The sequence below is a fragment of the Oncorhynchus mykiss genome, chromosome 12 (genome assembly GCF_013265735.2).
Source record: "Oncorhynchus mykiss isolate Arlee chromosome 12, USDA_OmykA_1.1, whole genome shotgun sequence".
In the NCBI taxonomy this organism is placed as follows: domain Eukaryota; kingdom Metazoa; phylum Chordata; class Actinopteri; order Salmoniformes; family Salmonidae; genus Oncorhynchus; species Oncorhynchus mykiss.
In genome coordinates this window covers 50,884,768-50,899,782 of record NC_048576.1, presented here as the reverse complement: position 1 = coordinate 50,899,782, position 15,015 = coordinate 50,884,768, and the positions used below count along the sequence as shown (strand labels likewise).

Sequence of the window (15,015 nt, the reverse complement as noted above, 5' to 3'; positions counted from 1 at the left end):
GGGCAGTGTTGTATGTTGAGACAGTCTTGAATATGCAAATAAGCCAATACGCAGAGTGATATGCTACATTGTCTAATTATCTGTATGGTAATAATAGGAGATTTTATTGTGTAAAGTGGTTTCTTGCGTCATCCAACACAATACAATGCAATTTACAGTTACCTATTTGGCCCATGTTATAGACCAAGTAAAAAATCATGAATTAATGTCAAGCCCTTCATAATGTCTAAACGGGCCTCCCGAGTGGCGCAGTGGTCTAAGGCACTGCAGTGCTTGAGGCATCTCTACAGATCCGGGTTCGATCCCGGGCTGTGTCGCAGCCAGCCTTGACCGGGTGACCCATGGGGCGGCACACAATTGTCCCAGCGTCGTCTGGGTTAGGGGGAGGGTTTGGCCAGCCGGTCCTTATCCCATCGCGCTCTAGTGACTCCTGTGGCAGGCCGGGCGCTGTACACGCTGACACGCTAACCACTCCAGTTGTACAGTGTTTTCTTCCGACACATTGGTGCTGCTGGCTTCCGGGTTAGACAAGCAGTGTGTCAAGAAGCCTCACGGCTCTCGACCTTCTCCTCTCCCGAGTCCGTAGGGGAGTAGCAGCGATGAGACTGTAACTACCAATTGGATACCACGAAATTGGGGAGAAAAAACATAATAATAATAATAATAATAATAATAATAATAACAATGAAGTTTCATTCATTCAAGCTATTTCCATGTGAAAATGTTCTGGGATTTGCTCTATTGGTTTTGTTGGTAGGTCTGCATTATGCAGAAATTACCACAATGGCCTATTGGCTACTGTCTAAAATTTTAAGGGGTAGGGCCTCACTGTACACGCGCGCTGGAAGTTGCACAAAATTCTCACAACGATCAAGTTTCCGCTCACAAGAACAACATTTGCTCAGTACCCCAAATCATTTGAGGGAACGGTGGTCTGGAATCTCAAGCGTGGGATTATTTTGTATCATACGGATTCTATAAAGAGCTGTAGACCAAAGGCAACATGTTTCATTTTTCTGCTCTTAAAAGGAAACAAATAAATGTGTAACACCAATTATTAGAATAGCAACTTTCTGCGTTCACTGTTGCAGGAGGTATTTGGTAGGGGAAGATTAGTTGGGGAGAACCAATTGTATTCATGATTTTTTTGTTGTTGTTGCATTTAATGAAATAGGCAGTGGTCCAAAATATATGCAAGTGGCTGGTGAAGAAAGAAAGAAACGTTCTCTGTGTGGAAGTTGTACAGCTTTTCACAGAACTCAGCATTCTGCTTTGCTGGCCATTTTTTTTTAACAGGCTGGAGGGGCTTTCGGCAGCTCACACATTCTAATTGTCCGGGCACAACTGATTAGCTGTGAATGTAAGCCCGGTGCCCCCCCCCCCCCCCCCACACACACACACGTTTGTCTGTGATAGTATACCCAACACAGCTTGATGGTCACACACACAGACGGCGGCGGCCTAGCGGGGGTGTGTGTGTGTGTGTGTTATTGTTCAGTGTTCACTGAGCCTTGCTATGGCTCAGGGATATCGAGGGATCCCGTTTCGCCACTGTCATTCTCCTGAGCACTGCAGGGACAATGAGTCCCATGGGAGAAATCCCAACACACACACACACTGATGCCCACACACTCTATACATTCCAATTAGAATCACAATCTTGTTGATCAGAGCAGGGATGGCCATTGTACAGTATACAGTTGAAGTCGGAAGTTTACATCCACTTAGGTTGGAGTCATTAAAACTGGCTTTTTTAACCACTCCACAAATTTCTTGTTAATCAACTATAGTTTTGGCAAGTCGTTTAGGACATCTACTTTGTGCATGACAAGTAATTTTTCCAACAATTGTTTACAGACAGATTATTTCACTTATAATTCACTGTATCACAATTCCAGTGGGTCAGAAGTTTACATACACTAAGTTGACTGTGCCTTTAAACAGCCTGGAAAATTCAAGAAAATTATGTTTTGGCTTTAGAAGCTTCTGATAGGCTAATTGACATCATTTGAGTCAATTGGAGGTGGACCTGTGGATGTATTTCAAGGCTTAACTTCAAACTCAGTGCCTCTTTGCTTGACATCATGGGAAAATCAAAAGAAATCAGCCAAGACCACAGGAAATAAAATTGTAGACCTCCACAAGTCTAGTTCATCCTTGGGAGCAATTTCCATACGCCTGAAGGTACCACGCTCATCCGTACAAACAATAGTACACAAGTATAAACACCATGGGACCACGCAGCCATCATACTGCTCAGGAAGGGACTTGTTCTGTCTCCTAGAGATGAATGTACTTTGGTGTGAAAAGTGCAAATCAATCCCAGAACAACAGCAAAGGACCTTGTGAAGATGCTGGAGGAAACGGGTACAAAAGTATCTTTACCCACAGTAAAACGAGTTCTATATCGACATAACCTGAAAGGCCACTCAGCAAGGAAGAAGCCACTGCTCCATAACCGCCATACAAAAAGCCAGACTACGGTTTGCAACTAACTACACATGGGGACAAAGATTGCACTTTTTGGAGAAATGTCCTCTGATGAAACAAAAATATAACTGTTTGTCCACCATGACCATTGTTAGGTTTGGAGGAAAATGCGGGAGGCTTGCAAGCTGAAGAACACCATCCCAACTGTGAAGCACGGGGGTGGCAGCATCATGTTGTGGGGGTGCTTTGCTGCAAGAGGGACTGGTGCACTTCACAAAATAGATGGCATCATGAGGGAGGAAAATTACATGGATTTATTGAAGCAACATCTCAAGACATTAGTCAGGAAGTTAAAGCTTGTTCGCAAATGGGTCTTCCAAATGGATAATGACCCAAGCATACTTCCAAAGTTGTGGCAAAATGGCTTAAGGACAACAAAGTCAAGGTATTGGAGTGGCCATCACAAAGCCCTGACCTCACACCTATAGAACATTTGTGGGCAGAACTGAAAAAGTATGTGTGAGTAAGGAGGCCTACAAACCTGACTCAGTTACACCAGCTATGTCAGGAGGAATGGGCCAAAATTCACCCAACTTAATGTGGGAAGCTTGTGGAAGGCTACCCAAAACATTTGACCCAAGTTAAACAATTTAAAAGCAATGCTACCAAATACTAATTGAGTGTATGTAAACTTCTGACCCGCTGGGAACGTGATGAAAGAAATAAAAGCTGAAATAAATAATTCCCTCTACTATTATTCTGACATTTCCTAACTGACCTAGGATTAAATGTCAGGAATTGTAAAAAACTGAGTTTAAATGTATTTGGCAAACTTATATAGCTTCCTTCCTGGTTCTCAATACATACTCTAATGGAGTGTTCACAAGCAGCGCTGTTGTAGCTGGAGACCAGTTGTTTGACTGAAGTCCCCTGATGACTGTTCTGTGGAATGATGCAATCATGTCTCCTTGGTGCTGCCTGCCTGCGTTGGCAGTTTTTAGCTCATGGACATGTTGGTATTGTTCATTATCTTGCTAGGCTTAGGCCTATCTGTTCACATTACTCTCTCTTATACACACACACACACATAGGATGTACATCCTGCCCGAACTCTCTCTGCTGCCTTGACTGCCTCAGAATCAGAGCCATTTTCTTTTTTTTTTATCATGAGAAAAGGCTGTGAATTGTTGTTGGTCAGTAGAGCAGTTAGTAGATGCAACTGATGACTGTGTTTGTTTGTGGTGGCGCGTTTGGAAGGATTTGCATGAAAATGCACTCCTCAAGGTTCCTCTGTGACTGTTTGAGGAGGAATTCAGTGATTAGCAGAATGCCTCCCTTTGTTTTTGTGTTTTGAGTCGTGGATGGTACAACCGGGTTTGCTGAGATGTGTTTGTGCCTCCTGTATTAAAAAAAAAGAAAAAAAGAGGGGAGAGCCCCCACACAATTCTGATCGAGGCTGCAGCTGGCTTTCACCATCACACACGCTCCCGCTCGCTGTCTCCCTCCCTCCCCTCCTTCGTCTACCAACTTCTAATCAATTACATGAAAGGTCATTTTATTCACGCTGGGGGGCTGGGGTCAGGTAGGAGTGGGTGTGGAGGGAGAGATCCCCAAGCAAAACATCTCTCCTCTTTACGGACAGAGCTCCCAGAAAGGCTCTATGTGCTGGCCTCCTATTGGCTGCTCTCTAAAAGAATGATGTCATCCTTTAGCAGCACGCGGTAGCGCGCGGAGCGGGGGAAACGGGCTTGAGTTATTCCTCTCTTCAGCACAGTGGTGCAGGGAGAGAAGACTTTCCGACACGGACACATTTACTCGACAGCAGGCTGAAGTAGAGAACCTAATGACTTAGAAAGTTTCACATCCTCCTCCCTCACCGCCGGCTGCATTCTGCAGCTCTCCATAAGGGAGTCGTGGCTGTTTATAGGTTTGGGTTTCTTTGTTTCAGCGAAAGGGTTTCGTACTCTTCCTTTTCAGTAGTACACATTTTCTCATATTTCGTTTTGGTACCGCAGTCTCTGGCCCAGGTATAATTCAGTGTGCTTCACAGTGCAACTGGGATAATACGCCTGTGCTGCAAAATCAAAGCCATCTACTCGATTTCAAATCCTATTTCACAACCAGGCACATGATTTGGAGCGTTTGTGAAAGGCAATGCATTAGCATATTTCCCTAGCAGACGCGTGCTGCCGCCCTCTGTTCTGTGTTCAGATAACGTGCTGTGATTTATGCTTTTTTTTCTCTCTCTTTAGTTATTTCGCCATTTATTTAAAGGAGTGGAGGTGGCTGAATGCACAAGGCTTTATGTTGCTGCCTGATCAATAAAGATGCTCCTCTTCTTTCTAGTCTCCCTCTCTCGGTTCTCTACCTCTCTCTACTCCCGCTAGACAGCCAATCGGTCTAATGCAGTTTCCCCCTGGCACTCGCTCCCTCCTCCTCTTCCTCCCTCCATCTATCCCTCCTCCTCTTCCTCCCTCCATCTATCCCTCATCTATCCCTCCTCCCATCCCTCTCCCTGCCCAGGTGATGTCATTCTTTTTCAGCCGGGCTCCCCTCCCCCCTCCCTCCCTCCGCCTATTAGCCGTTGGCTCTTTGCGGTGAACCGTCAAATCGATGGGAGGTTCTCCGGGGGGGGGGGGGGGGTCTGCGCTAGCCTGGGTCTGTGCACTCTGAGCTGGGGAACGGGAGCAGGCAGTCTGGCCCCTCTGGAGACGGACGGCACGCACGCGCGCGCACACACACGTGCTGCCGGAGAGCTACAGACAGAGAGAGCTGGAGAGGGAGGAAGAGAGCTGCAGTGAGCCAGGCGGTGTGAGGAGGGAAATAGACACAGATGAGTGCATGCTGACTGACTGGAAGTCCTGCTCGTGGTCTCTCTCTCTCTGGGACTATTGACTAGTGACGGCACCGCTGGCTCTGCCCTGGAGAATAGGCCGTCTGTCAGCCATAGTTACAAACGGGTTGAAAAGATGGAAAGAAAACTACCAGGGACTTTAAATTACTTTTTCTCAACCCTTTGACTTCTCTCTAAGGATCCTCCTGTCTACAGTTTTACAGCACGTCTGAACTTGAGCAAGTTTGCAGGATCGCTGATCGTTGAGGCTGTGGCCATGCAACCTGCTATGTCTTTGGGATTTAATGCATTTAGCACTCTGGAGATGTCGAATGGATAATTGTTTCTGAGTCCAGCTTTTTAAATACATTTCTTCATTTGAATGTGGAGGGTCACTAGTGATCCTCTAAATGCCTCTCTCGCCATTGGCATTGGCTTCCCTCTTTTATTGACGTGTGACAGTCACTGCCAGAACCTGAATGAACAATAGCAAACTGACAACTAACACCCGAGGACATTTGGACAACGTTGAGGATTTGATCTCTTTCAGGGGCGATTTCCTTGCGCCCCCTTCGAAAGAAGCCTCCAGTCTTATCGGCCTCTGCTTTCTTTTCCTCCTCTTCCTTTTCCCCCTGTCTTTTGGTGTCGGAAGGGGAAACTTTGCCTCCCTGCTCTCGCTCTGAACATGGCTTTCCTTGTCCGTTGCTATGCCAACTGCTTGCAGCCGTGGTCCTCCAAAGTAAGCGATGTCGTAATCCCTTCTGTGGCCAGCGCACTCTGCTGGGTTAGGATGCTGTGTGTGTGTGTGATGCTCTGCGTTTAGGTGTGAACTGTACAGCTGCTGCTTTTCTCATTTATTCATGCATGCTTTGCTATAAATTCAAATGCATTATTTAGATTATGGGCGTGTATTTATTAATTGGACATTCAGATTTCACAATGCATTCTGCAATTATTTTTTTTTTAACCGAGTGACAGGTTTGTGTGGTTGAGCCCATGTCCTATTTCGAATGGTGTGACTGATGAAATGAGTCTTTACACTATGCATGATGAGGTTGAATTTGGAATGCACAGCATGAAAGGTAAATGCGAGTGAGTGTCTATGGCTCTGTCACTATGCTGGTTGGGCTGTTCTGGGCTGGTTGATTATTCCTCTTACTTGACCGTCTGTCTGACAACATTTTGCCCACCTGAGCTGCAGGACCGGGGGCTGTCTGTCTCTCTCCTGTGCTAAGGTGTCCATCCATCCAGCCTGACTCGGCCCCTAATCACAGGTTACTCAGGCGTCCTGACAGACGACTGCCAGTAAAATCACAGTGTCGCCAAGGGACCAGACATCTTGGTGTTGAGAGCTTCCAAGAAGCTTGTCTTCGTTATGAGAACTGTCTTAATGAGGGAGGGGTGTGAAGATGGTTGTCTTCGTTATGAAAACTGTCTTAATGAGGGAGGGGTGTGAAGATGGTTGACACGTTAATGCCAATCTCTTGTCTCTCCAGGTCTGCCTTCCAAGTTACTCCATTTTCCGTTGAAGTCCTTTTGAACAAGTAAATGGGTTCTCGACATTTTGGGTTGAATGGATTTGTGATCTACACATCAGCTTTTTAGGCTCTGTTGTTCTTCAGAATTAGCGTAAGGTTGACTAAATGTTTGCATTGATTGAAGTGAATAAATGGCTCTATAGCCTAAACCACAAGCTAATGCTCAGAAATCAATGTCTATGATTTATGGAAAGGGTAGATCATGTTAGGCCTTTGCCCTTTAATTTTGGTCTAACCACCACAAGTTCTGTGCGCGGTGTTGTCAAAAACATTTTTACCTTAGGCACACACCATTTGTGTGTGTGTCTTGGAAGGGGTTGGGAAAACGCAGAAGACAAATTTCCAACTCGTGTGGCCTAATAAAGTATCTTATCCGCTGCTTTTTTGATCAAATAACTTTGAATGGCTTTTACTGCTAACTAAGACACATCTATGATAGGAGATAAGAGATCACACATCCCATCTTCCCATGTAGTCCGTCATCCGTCTGTTTGAGATGAGAAGAGAAGCAGCCCGTTTGAAGACGTGGCTAATGAGAGTCGACGTGTGCCGCCCGCCGTTGATGAGACGAGCGGACCTGAGGAGAAAGGTTAATGAAGTTCCCCTTTAAGCCCATCAGCTCGAGCACCAGACTAAACTGAAGCTACAGTATGGACCGAAATAGCAACACGGTCATGATCATTTGTGTTGTGCCCGAGCTGAGGAGGAATCTGATGAATTCACGAGTTTCTGACGCTCACTTACGGTTGGCCGTCCGGGGGTATTGACTCCCATCTCTTTCGATCTACTGTTCTGTGGTTGGGAAATGGTTGTGTTATGTCATTCCATTTTTCCTCTGAACAAGATGGTCACTGCCAGCATTCATCTACCGGCGTCCTTCTCATCTGTGGCAGTGCTGGACAAACTCTTTTCACTTATTAGACTACTATGTGAATGCTATTGCGAATGAATTAGCTACTTCCAAACGGGAGCATTGGTATTCAATATTGACATAGCAGATCATGACTTAATGAATACTCAAACACATTGGAATAAGATTAACAAGTGAGCGACGCAATTAGAAAGTGACACTGATTCACTATGGATGGCTTCAAATGACAGAAGCCAATATCCGGCCCACTGTTTTCCCTGGCCTGAACCCCGTGAAGCCTGTCTCCATCCCCCTGTGTCACTGTAAACTTCCTGGTCTGACTGCCCAAGGCTCTAGTTTGTTTTGATGGGTTCCCGAGGGACCAGAGTCAATGGTCTCCAATCATACAATTCAGGCCAGGGCCACAGTAATGGGGACTGCTGCTGCTGTGGGGTGCTGCTCCCCTGATTCTTTAAGCCTCCTCCTGTTTACTATTGGCCATCTCCGTCTGGACATCTCCCGTGACTTGTGCTGCGTCCCAAAATGGCAGCCTGTCCCCTATGGGCCCTGATCGGACGTGGTGCACTGTATAGGGAATAGGGTGCCATTTGGGGAGCAGCCTTGGGTCGAGGGTTATTAATGGAGCCTGGAGAGCGTTAGCTTTTAGCGTCCATCCATTGTCCCCTGTTGACGGCTCTGCTCTGGGATCAGGACAGCTGTCAGCGGGTTGATAAGGCTTGTTGCCTTGTTCTGTTCTGCTGCGTTGAGGTGTTTACTATCTACTTGGCCACTGAATGCCTTTCCTTCCCTCAGGGGAGAGTGTTTCCCTGCTCAAGTGCAGAGTGCTTAGTCTTGCTACCTCCACAATCAATGGGCTTGCAGAACTTTGGATTGATGCCCCTTTGAATAGTAATGGAAGCGGAGGGCAGAAATATCTGCAGTGAAATGGATCCAGGGCAGTCAGGCAGGGAGGGTGCCCAATCGACAGGCTCTCTTGGTGGGGTAACTGTCTCTCAGCCCGACCTGGTCTCAGTGCATTTCGTATTATTCTGTACGTAAATCCAAGGTACTCCGTTCAAATCAGATACAATTATATTGGTCACATACACATGTTTAGCAGATGTTATTGCAGGTGTAGTGAAATGCATGTGCTTCTAGCTCCAACAGTGCAGTAATATCTAACAAGTAATATCTAACAATTTCACAACAATACACACATCTAAAGTAAAGGAATGGAATTAAGAATATATAAATATTTGGACTAGCAATGTTGGAGCGGCATAGACTCAGATACAGTATTTACTTATGAGATGAGTAATGCAAAATATGTAAACATTAAAGTGTCCAATGTTCCCATATTAAAGTGATAACAAGTCTATATGTATATAGGGCAGCAGCCTCTAAGGTACTACTGATGGCTGTTTAACAGTCTGGTGGCCTGGAGATAGAAGCTGTTTTTCAGTCTCTCGGTCCCAGCTTTGATGCACCTCTACTGACCTCGACTTCTGGGTGATAGCAGGGTGAACAGGCAGTGGCTCGGGTGGTTGTTGTCCTTGATTATCGTTTTGGCCTTCCTGTGACATCGGGTGCTACAGGTGGCCTAGTATGACATGTTACGTTTCGTTTGGTATGTAGACGTCCATCACCCCTTTTTGTATGGTATGTTAAGAATTACAATTCATATTATACGTTCTGAATTTGCGAAAATGTACAATATGTTCTGAATTTGCGGAAATGTATGATATGTTACGAATTCTAGCTGGGTGGCATGGGTTAGCTAGCAGGCTAGGGTTACGTTTAGGAGTTAGGTTAAATGGTTAAGGTTAGGAGAAGGGTTAGCTAACATGCTAAGTGGTTGGAAAGGAGCTAAAAAGTAGTAAACCGTTTCAAAGTTGCTAAAACGTTAGTTGTCCGGGTTGAGATTCGAACTTGCAACCTTTTGGGACGCTAGAAGTTTCCTGTTTTACGCCCCACTCATCCACCCCCCGACCCACTATCCTGCTTTCGTTTTTTTGCCTTAAGTAACCGTCTATCTTAGGTAACCATACCAAATGTAACACATACTAATTTGAGTGTTCCGGATTTACATTTACTAGGTTACGTCTAGTCTATGAGACCGGGCTCTGGCTCTCACTGGATGTGGACCTTCTCATCCAATCATATTCTATTATTATCAGGACGGATGAAGTCCAATGTGAAGCATTAGATCATATCCAAGGTATTCTATAAGATTATTCTAGGTAGTTTTAGATGAGGGGGAAAGTATTGGAAATCAACATGTGAAAAATCTATATACATCTTTGCCGCTGTGATGTATTGGCCTTGGAAGATTGTTAAATACTTATTTGGTACAATTAATCATTTTCGATAACATGGCAGTTCATTGTGAAGCTGCAATGTGCAAAAGATAGGCCTAATTCACAAATACTTGATTACTGTACATCGATTGACCCTTATAGTTACTTGTGTCTAGAGGAATACGCATTGAACTTGTACTTGCTGCCGTACCCCGTTCAAAGGCACTTGCATTTTTTTTTGTCTTGCCAATTCACCCTCTGAATGGCACACTTACACACTCCATGTCTCAATTGTCTCGAGGCTTAAAAAACATTATTTCTCCTCCCGTTCATCCACACTGATTGAAGTGGTTTTGACAGGTGACATCAATAAGGGATCATAGCTTTCAACCTGGATTCTCCTGGTCAGTCTGTGTCATGGAAAGGTGTTCCTAATGTTTTGTACACTGTGTATATTTTCTCTCACAACCCAGACAGACGTACGCCTTTCCATAAAGAACTCAAAGTAAAGGGCCTTTTCAGTCTCACAACACACACAGCAGAGAGACATAAGGAGTGTCAAAAATAACACCCTATTCCCTATGGTGGACTAGTTTTGTAGCCTCGCAAAGCCACCTGATCCGGCGAGCTTACATGAATGTTGCTGATATCTGTGGAGCAACATTCAGTGTAAGCTCGCGGGATCAGGCAGCTTTGCGAGGCTACTAAATTTGCCCAAAGTGCAAAGGGAACACATCCATAGAAAGTTGTTGTGAATGGTAATATACGAGGGATGGGCCGGAGGCCTAATGCACGGTCCTAATTACAGCGAAACCCTGCCTTTTTTATTTCTTCAATTACATTTCTGAACAGTCAAATGTTAAACCTAACCTTAACACTCACCGCTAACCTAATGCCTAATTTTAATCTTAAATTAAGACCGAATAGCAAATATTTGTTTTCATGAATATTTTATGATCATTTTAGAGTTTTTGGCCGTGGAACTATTGAAAAGCCTAATGCATGGCGTATCGATCCTTATCGCCTTCCTGTCCAGATGACACCCTAGACCTCCCTGGACACAGAAAGCTGTCTACCAGCCCAGACCATAGCTTCTCTCCGTCTGCTGTTTTCAGTAGAATATTAACATGCTTCAAGTAACAACAACAAAAAAACTAGCCTGAATTGTCCATTTTTATTTTTTTTTAATCTATTGTAATACATTGTATTTTTCGAATTATGCATCTCCATCCATCCATTCTTGCACGCCATTAATTAGATGACGAGGCATTTGGCTACCTTAAATGACAAGTTAACCTGTTTTGAACCAAGTCGCTCTCTTTTTATGTAAATAGCATGTTGTACTATGATACGAGAAAGTAGAAACCACGCATGCTCGGACATGGAAATGAATCTCTCGAGTCCAACAAAAGTGACTATAATGTAGCAGATAACGTTGACACAATTTCACGTGTGCGAAAGTTCGTATATGGGTGTTTTTGGAGCCTTTGTTCATGTGTTCTGTGGTCCCCATACCGGGGCGGCAGAGTAACCGAGTCGTTAGAGCGTTGGACTAGTAACCTGAAAGGTTGCAAGTTCAAACCCCCGAGCTGACATGGTACAAATCTGTCGTTCTGCCCCTGAACAGGCAGTTAACCCACTGTTCCTAGGCCGTCATTGAAAATATGAATTTGTTCTTAACTGACTTGCCTAGTTAAATGAAGGTAAAATACAAAAAAAATTAAAAAATACTGTGGAACGAGCAATGAGAAACTATTGGTGGTGGGTAAGTTTCTCAAAAGCAAGTAAAATCACACATCAACTATCTGGACACATCATTCACACATCATTCACTTTCCCCCACATCAACTATCTGGACACATCATTCACTTTCCCCCACATCAACTATCTGGACGACACATTCACTTTCCCCCACATCAACTATCTGGACACATCATTCACACATCATTCACTTTCCCCCACATCAACTATCTGGACACATCATTCACTTTCCCCCACATCAACTATCTGGACAACACATTCACTTTCCCCCACATCAACTATCTGGACACATCATTCACTTTCCCCCACATCAACTATCTGGACACATCATTCACTTTCCCCCACATCAACTATCTGGACACATCATTCACACATCATTCACTTTCCCCCACATCAACTATCTGGACACATCATTCACTTTCCCCCACATCAACTATCTGGACACATCATTCACTTTCCCCCACATCAACTATCTGGACACATCATTCACACATCATTCACTTTCCCCCGCATCAACTATCTGGACACATCATTCACTTTCCCCCACATCAACTATCTGGACACATCATTCACTTTCCCCCACATCAACTATCTGGACACATCATTCACTTTCCCCCACATCAACTATCTGGACACATCATTCACACATCATTCACTTTCTCCCACATCAACTATCTGGACACATCATTCACTTTCCCCCACATCAACTATCTGGACACATCATTCACACATCATTCACTTTCCCCCACATCAACTATCTGGACACATCATTCACTTTCCCCCACATCAACTATCTGGACACATCATTCACTTTCCCCCACATCAACTATCTGGACACATCATTCACTTTCCCCTACATCAACTATCTGGACACATCATTCACACATCATTCACTTTCCCCCACATCAACTATCTGGACACATCATTCACTTTCCCCCACATCAACTATCTGGACACATCATTCACACATCATTCACTTTCCCCCGCATCAACTATCTGGACACATCATTCACTTTCCCCCACATCAACTATCTGGACACATCATTCACTTTCCCCCACATCAACTATCTGGACACATCATTCACTTTCCCCCACATCAACTATCTGGACACATCATTCACACATCATTCACTTTCTCCCACATCAACTATCTGGACACATCATTCACTTTCCCCCACATCAACTATCTGGACACATCATTCACACATCATTCACTTTCCCCCACATCAACTATCTGGACACATCATTCACTTTCCCCCACATCAACTATCTGGACACATCATTCACTTTCCCCCACATCAACTATCTGGACACATCATTCACTTTCCCCTACATCAACTATCTGGACACATCATTCACACATCATTCACTTTCCCCCACATCAACTATCTGGACACATCATTCACTTTCCCCCACATCAACTATCTGGACACATCATTCACTTTCCCCCACATCAACTATCTGGACACATCATTCACTTTCCCCCACATCAACTATCTGGACACATCATTCACTTTCCCCCACATCAACTATCTGGACACATCATTCACTTTCCCCCACATCAACTATCTGGACACATCATTCACACATCATTCACTTTCTCCCACATCAACTATCTGGACACATCATTCACACATCATTCACTTTCCCCCACATCAACTATCTGGACACATCATTCACTTTCCCCCACATCAACTATCTGGACACATCATTCACTTTCCCCCACATCAACTATCTGGACACATCATTCACTTTCCCCCACATCAACTATCTGGACACATCATTCACACATCATTCACTTTCTCCCACATCAACTATCTGGACACATCATTCACTTTCCCCCACATCAACTATCTGGACACATCATTCACACATCATTCACTTTCCCCCACATCAACTATCTGGACACATCATTCACTTTCCCCCACATCAACTATCTGGACACATCATTCACTTTCCCCCACATCAACTATCTGGACACATCATTCACTTTCCCCCCAAAAAAGTTAGAGCGTCGTAGTTGTGCTGTAGCAGAAACCGTGTGCCTGTTTTGACTTTGTAAGCTACTCTCACCTTGCATAATGAGAACCATGCATGAAGGCATCCTCCATACCCTTACGATGCCATTACGACGCGTACGTTTCTGATCATGCACTACTCTGCAATATTAAAGCGATATATCATTTGAAAGCATTATACTTACACCTCTGCTTTTATGTTGTTTTTTTGTACAAGTGGAAGAGATTTGGTATCATGGTGAGAAACACTGTCTAGTTCTCTGGCCTGTGTAATTGCTGTCCAATAAATGTGATGATGAGCGTTGTTGAGTACTCTGATCTAGGCCCTGTGTCCCAAATGACTTCCTATTCCCTATAGGAATACTTTTGACCAGACTCATATGGGCCCTGGTCAAAAGTAGTCCCCTAAATTGGGAATAGGGTGCCATTTTGGATGCATCCCTGGCCCCCCTCTTCATTGGTATGCCCACTGTACTGCTAGTGGTACCATTATAGGACCAAATGGCCTCAGACTACTAGTGGAGCCTCAAAGACATGCTAACTGCAGATCCCATTACTTAGCCGTCCCCCTGACACACAGACACACACAGAGCCCCCTCCACAGTCCCACAGCCCTGTCAACCATGTGCCCCCTCCCCACCAGACCCAGGCGCTGATGATATTTCAGCCAGGGTAGCTTCACCCATTCCAGCTGTTTCCATTATCTTAGTGCTATTGATTTTTTTCCCGCCACTGGGTCGGCCTATACATAGCAGGCCCTTCTCTCTCTCTGGATCATTTTCAAGGGCATTTATAAATACAAAAATGCGAGCGCTGTGTGCCTGTCCTTCTAGGCAGATTGAGTTTAGGCCTGTCTTTGTCTGCTTGCTCCTACAGGGGTTCACATACAGTACTAATTGACTGTGATCCTTGGGCCTGTATGAGCCTGTATACCCAACTGCCGGTTACAGCCCGGTGTCACTTCGACCAATAACACCCAGTTAAACCCCCACAAGCCTTTCGCTACACTCGCATTAACATCTGCTAACCATGTGTATGTGACAATTAAAATTTGGTTTGATTTGGAAGTATAGTAAGATTTCTTCCCTCTGAGGAAGGATGTTTGTGAAGTGTGTTTGTGTGGACTGTATTTCTATCCACACGATCCACTCTGTTAGTTAGGACTCCACACTAAGCTGTCAGACAGGACTCCCTCCGCTGCGGTGTTTTCCACCATCTGGAGGGCCGAAAGGACTGTACCAACTGTGGAGAACAGGGTCCAGCTCCAGCAACAACACGAGAACAGAAG

At 44.8% G+C, this 15,015-nt stretch overlaps 1 protein-coding gene across 9 annotated transcripts in view; it reads left to right on the top strand.

The window, feature by feature from the left end:
• rapgef6 (Rap guanine nucleotide exchange factor (GEF) 6) overlaps nucleotides 1-15,015 on the top strand; it is a 126,132-nt gene that overhangs the window by 51,989 nt on the left and 59,128 nt on the right. The window contains exon 1 of one of the 9 annotated variants that reach the window (XM_036937746.1): nucleotides 5,123-6,002. The exons of the other annotated variants lie outside the window; for them this stretch is intronic. Within the exon in view, the coding sequence (XP_036793641.1) occupies nucleotides 5,949-6,002 (54 nt within the window). The 5' untranslated portion in view covers nucleotides 5,123-5,948. Of the gene's footprint in view, nucleotides 1-5,122; nucleotides 6,003-15,015 lie in introns of those variants that run through there. 9 annotated transcript variants of the gene reach the window in all.